General features: G+C 39.0%; 1 protein-coding gene across 1 annotated transcript in view; it reads right to left on the minus strand.

The window, feature by feature from the left end:
* The window catches only part of SHISA3 (shisa family member 3), a 16,542-nt gene extending 13,221 nt beyond the window's left edge, over positions 1-3,321 (minus strand). The window contains exon 1 of the mRNA XM_072406268.1: positions 2,857-3,321. Coding sequence (XP_072262369.1) covers positions 2,857-3,193 — 337 coding nt within the window. The 5' untranslated portion in view covers positions 3,194-3,321. The remainder of the gene's footprint in view (positions 1-2,856) is intronic.
* Positions 3,322-6,193: the final 2,872 nt, after the last annotated feature.

Consider the following 6,193-nt stretch of genomic DNA (forward strand, 5'->3'; position numbering starts at 1 on the left):
TTCACTTATGATGACTCCTCAGACCTAAATCCACAAGAAGACCTACAGAAAGACTTTTCTATTGATTGTGACATCGCTGAGGTCGTCCTTTGGGGTTGTTAGATAATAAATTCCCTGCTACCTTTAAGAGAAATCATCTGCTGAATTCTGCTCACACCAACATTGCTCTCACACTGCGCTCTCCATGGTTTCTCCTGACTACTTTGAAGTGATAGTGACATGACTGGACTTTGTAAAGTGCATAGTAATATAGTGCTACTAGTGCTTTATATATATATAAGTCAGCATTCTACACAGGGTTATTTAAAGTTCACAGTCCTAACCCAAACATGAACTGGAGTCCATCAAAAAAGTTTGGTTGTATTATTATAAAAGCTAAATTTTAGAGATTGCATTTATCTCACAAAAAGTCTTATTATTCATTGAAGAAGTGGAAAGTCCAGGAAGATGTTCAGAGTATTGTGGAGACATGAAACCAGATCGGGTGCTTATGGGGTTATAAACCTTTTTTTCTGTAATATTATAACTGATATTATAACTGTTTCTTCCAATGAAGTAAATCTTACTAATGCATCCAGTGAAGGTGTTACCCTAATCAGTTCATCAGATACATCAGTCCCAGCTTTAGTTGGATTAGACACGCTTGTCCCATTTAATACTCATCTAAATTATTTATATTCCCATACGTTGACACCTGTCAGCTCATTACAGACTCTGTATATAATAAATACATCAATTATCTATCTATCTATCTATTTATCTATCTATCTATCTATCTATTGAGCACCATGGGAATAACATTTTCTTTTATTCTTCTAATTATTCCAGAGATCACACAGGAATTGTACAATTATAAAACCCCAATGGTTGGAAGGGTAATTATAGATTCATGCATTACTATATATGAAAATACTTACAGTGGAGGCTTCTCTCTATTATAACACAAGCTTTAATTTAAATACGTGTCCCTGTCCAATTTATCTTAACATTGTCCATCACCTAATACGGGTTTTTTCGCTTTTCTTGTAAATTATTGCGTCTATGCTTTCCTTTTAGATGTTCCATATTTCTACAGCATTGATAGCTCCTTTAGTAAAGCTCTCTTTGTATTATATTTATACAACATTCTTATAGATGTTATATTTTATCACTGACATTACAACTTCACAAAACTTACCATGTACAGCCCAGACATCAATCATCCACAAATACCAATCTACGCAGTCATATCACCTCTCCCCATCATGTTATATCAGGGAGCAGTGACAACACATGTACAGGTAAGTCACCTGTGTCACATATATAGATATATAGCACATATATGTCACACATACTGACCTACCTACTAGTAAAGGAGACAGAAGGTGAGCCGGTGAGGAAGACATACGGGGGTGTAATATATATATAATAATGTATAATATAATACTAAGGTATAATAAGTGGATATATTGGTATCACAAATCTACTTACAACAATGTTTCTCAACCAGGGTTCCTTGAGCAATAAGCACTTTGTGGCTCTCAGTCAAGTTTATCTGATACTAAATGTTTTTTGGCTATCTGTAAGGGTGACATTTTTCCCACTGGCAATGTAAGAGGCATTTGTCCAACTGACCACCACACTAATATACTGTGAGCTCTGGATATAGTAATTATAGTAAGGGTTCCCCCATGTTAAAAGTTACACTATAATAAAGGACATTATATATATATTGCCAGTGTGACACCCAATCACATGCAGAGGAATTTTAGAAATAGAAATTTTCCTTGCATATGATTGGATGACTGAAGCCTCCACATGTGTACTTAATGTAAATTCTATAAATCAATCAATCTCCATATCCAGAAAAGTATAACCCTTCCCTGCGATCATCTCCTAATATTCCTAGATTGTAAACTCTTCAGGGCAGGGTCTCCTCCTCCTGTGTCACTGTCTATGTCTGTCATTTGTAACCCCCATTTATTGTACAGCACTGCCTAATATGTTGGCGCTATATAAATCCTGTTTAATAATAATTCTATGTACTATCCACTTACCAATATTCTATCACTATTCTGATCATTTTCACCAATGTATCCAAATAAAATATCAACCATGGTACAAAAAGTTCTCTCCATTTAAATACATTCAGCTGAACAATAATCGATCTCTTTATTGATTTTTGATCAATTCTCCTAAATAAAATATCACATGCGTGCCATGGCTGGGTACACACGGGTAGATCGACCAACCAATCTAATTATTTTCCAATAAACCAATATTAAATTGCATGCCCACATCACTGCAGACACATGCGCAGCATTGTGACTTGTGGGAGAAAGTCAGGGAGAGATTGGTGAGATGTGAAATATCTATAATACATAGATTGTAAGCTCTTGGGGGCAGGGTCCTCTCCTCCTCCTGTGTCACCCTCTCTGTCATTTGCATCCTATATTTATTGTACAGCACTGTGTAATATGTTGGCGCTATATAAATCCTGTTTAATGATAATACCAATTTAATTCTACACATGTACTGGTGATTTACCAACTTGGTATTATATTGCACTTGTGATTGATATCAGATAAAACAGATATATATAGCTGTGTAATATGTTGGCACTATATAAATCCTGTTTATTAATAATAATAAAAAAATATTAATATTAATCTAGCTGGATATGTAATAATAATAATCTATCTGGATCTGTAATAATAATAATCTAGCTGGACATGTAATAATAATATTAATAATAATAATAATAATAATAATAATAATCTAGCTGGACATGTAATAATAATAATATTCTAGCTGGACATATAATAATAATAATAATAATAATAATAATAATAATAATAATAACAATGTTGGACTCACGTGCGGTGACCCCGGGGTCCTCCAGCTCCCGGTCATTGCTGCACCCTCCTTGCTCCAGCCTGGCATCAGACGCAGCACAGCAGTAGCGCAGTACACACGACCCGCAGCAGATGGTGGCATCCACAGTATCAAAATCCTCCGGGCACTGAAATCCCGCCTGGTAATTGCCAGCAGCGTCCACCCAGCCATGGCAGTATTCTCCCTGAGCCCTGGCAGTACCCCAGGTCAAAAAAGCGAGCGTTAAATAAAATCGCAGCAAGCCCATGGTGCCCGTGTGTCCTGGCAGCGATATCACATCACAGATCCCCCACACACATGCTGCTCGTCCCCGACACATGTGCGGACCGGTCAGCGCTGGCTCAGGCGCAGGGTTTTGCAGAGCGGTCACCGGCTCATCCCGAGCTCTGACATCTCCAGCGCTGCAGTGTGTCCTGATGGAGGGGCTGCTCTCTCTGTGGTGGTCTCTCCCCCCTCCTGTGTCTGGCAGCCAGATAGAGCCCCCCGGCTGTCACTCCCAGCCCCCGGGGTCACAAGGCAGCTAATGAGAGCAGTGCCCATTGTCAGCCCAGCTCGTGTCCCCAGGGAGCTGCACAATGCAATCCATGACTCCCTGCGTTCCTCCAATTACCTAGCGAGCACACTATGACATGGCCATGACGTCATAACACAACTCATTCACTAATGAGATCAGGCTGGGGCTAAATAATTTATTGCAGCCAAGTAATAATGGAGAGCTGACCAGCTGCCACCACATTATCACTGGGGGCTGCCAGCTCCAATTTTATGCTTTTCATTCCAATACATACCCCTCCCCTCCTCCAACCCCCTCCTGGGGAAAGGTCAGTATAATGAGGCATTATCATATTCATCATCCATGGGGCGTGCAAGGATCTGGGATGTGATTAGAAATATTCGCTGGGTGCCATTAGATTTACCTGCGTGGCTGCTATGGGCAACACAATCCTTTGTTATGTGACAGCCTGGAGCATGAATTGATTTATTTATAAAGCGCCAACGTATTACATAGCGCAGTACAATAAACAGGGGCAGCAGACCCAACAAATGCAAAATGTGGCACAGAGGAGGACCCTGACCCACAAAGCTTACAATCTAAGGCGGCGTTCCTCCAGAGGTTGCTCTCTCTCAGGTCACTTTATGTGACACTAATGATCCTTGTAAGGGTGACATTCATCCCACTGACCACCATACTGATGTAATGGGAGCTGTGAATATAATATTATTATTATTATTACTAAACAGGATTTTTATAGCGCCAACATATTACACAGCGCTGTACATTAAATAGTAATTATAACAGGGCCTGAAAGTCATTTCAAGGGTTCCCCCAGGGTAAAAAGGAAAGGCCGTGCTAAGGGGTGCTGCAGAGAGAGGGGAGAAATGTTGCACCCGGGAATTATTTTTTTGGTACCACCTTCTCTTCTTTTTAATGTAGCCCAATTTTATTTGGGTTATAAATCATATCTGACACCAAGAATAAAAGTGTAAAACATTCCAGCTTACCTGTCTGGATTTATTTTCCTTTTTTTCAGACTTTACTTTCTTCACTTTCATTGGTTGACCTGTCCAGTCCAACCTGGCTGACCACACCAGGGGTGACAACCCACACTGACTGTAATAAATCTATGGAGAGCAGCGTTGTCACCCCTGGGGTACTTCATTTGCACTTCATTTTCTCTCTATCATTATTACATAGGGGGAGGGGGGGATGTCTAGTCACAGAAGATAGTTTGGAATGAAGATAACATTATTTAATAAATAAAGTGCATGAAAAGGTTTTGGATTTCTATCAGGGTTTCTGGATAATTTTGCTAAAGCTTTCCTAAGAAGTAAAAAACAATGAAGCCACCAATGAAGGGCAAAACATGTCTATTCTAGATTTGGATGGAGTGGGGAGAACTACAACCCTCATCAGGTTTTTCTGCTATTTTGGCCTCCATTAGAGAGATTTCCTCTCACTTCCCATCAACCTGACAATGAGGAAAAAACTGCACCCGGGACACAGAAACCAAACACAGGTTCCCTTATTCTGCTAATAAAAACATTTTTAGTTTTGTTCATGTTGCGGTCAGAGAGCTGAGGTCACTTCCTGTCCAGTAAACCTAATCAGCTAGAAATGTTTCCACTCCGTCCAAAACTAAAATAAAACTTTTTGACTTGACGTACACTTTAGGGATGCATGCCATATCTCACATTTTTGTTTCCATGTCTATTGTGTTTCAATGGTAACTGATTCTCCACCAGGGAATGTTTCAGTGAATGTCATATTCCCTGCTTTATAAATAGACCCCTGGTAAATGGTGGAGTTGTTACCGGATGCGCAGATGTTTTCAATCCTGGACCAGATCCATTCCAGGTTTGCTGTATCACCCAGGTTCTCCCATGATAGTCTTTCATCACCAGTCTCCCAGGAGAAGATGACCCTAGGCAATTGCCCAAAACGTCCAAACATAAAACCAGCCAATGTGCACACATTACGGTGTCATCTCTGCTTACCGTGTTTTTATTTTTGAGAATCATAACATATATTAGAATGTTTCCATTTTTAGTAGAGTAATAAATGATTGCATGTAATTGGTTTGTTACTTACATACAGGCAGGACTATTTACATATTGCATGGTTTCCAGACGAGCCTGTAACTGCTGTAACGTTAAGCCTGTTGCTTACAGAGTACAATTGCTCAACTATAAATTACACAAACAGCTAAAGGGGATAGAAAGGTGACCCATCCCCCTCCCTGCACCTTTCCACCTGCTCTGCACATACAGGATCACACAGATTACAGTTAGGGAGAGAGAATCTGAAAGTAAACAGTTTTGCTCTGCTCTGTTCTTAGAAAATTCATAATGTTCTGTGAGCCCTGTGCATCCCATTGATTTGTAAAATAAAATGATTGATGTTTTTTAATATGCACTATTGTTTTGTGTTGATGCTCTTCTTTTTTTGTATACGGATTCATGTCAAGATGTTGTTTGTTTTGCTTTTTAAAAAAGTTGCTTTGTTCTCAGTAAGTTATTTGTATCTCTAATGTCCTCGGTGTTTTTAAAAAGTTTTGTTTTCTTTTTCTTCTTCAACATAATGAATTAATAGCATGTGGCATTTATTCATACATGTTTATTAAAGTAGAAGAAATATATCTATTTAAATTGTTTTTTTATATCAATTAGGAAACACAAAACAAAATTGACCCACGCTAGTTCCCTGGTATATTTATTCAGTAAGGATCAGATGAATTCTGCCAAACGTTACAATCGGTTTGATAAACTTCCTGATGTAATAGTTTTTAGTCCACACATATTGTCACCTGTATGTATCAGG

This window comes from Pyxicephalus adspersus, chromosome 3 (assembly GCF_032062135.1).
Source record: "Pyxicephalus adspersus chromosome 3, UCB_Pads_2.0, whole genome shotgun sequence".
Classification (NCBI taxonomy): Eukaryota; Metazoa; Chordata; class Amphibia; order Anura; family Pyxicephalidae; genus Pyxicephalus; species Pyxicephalus adspersus.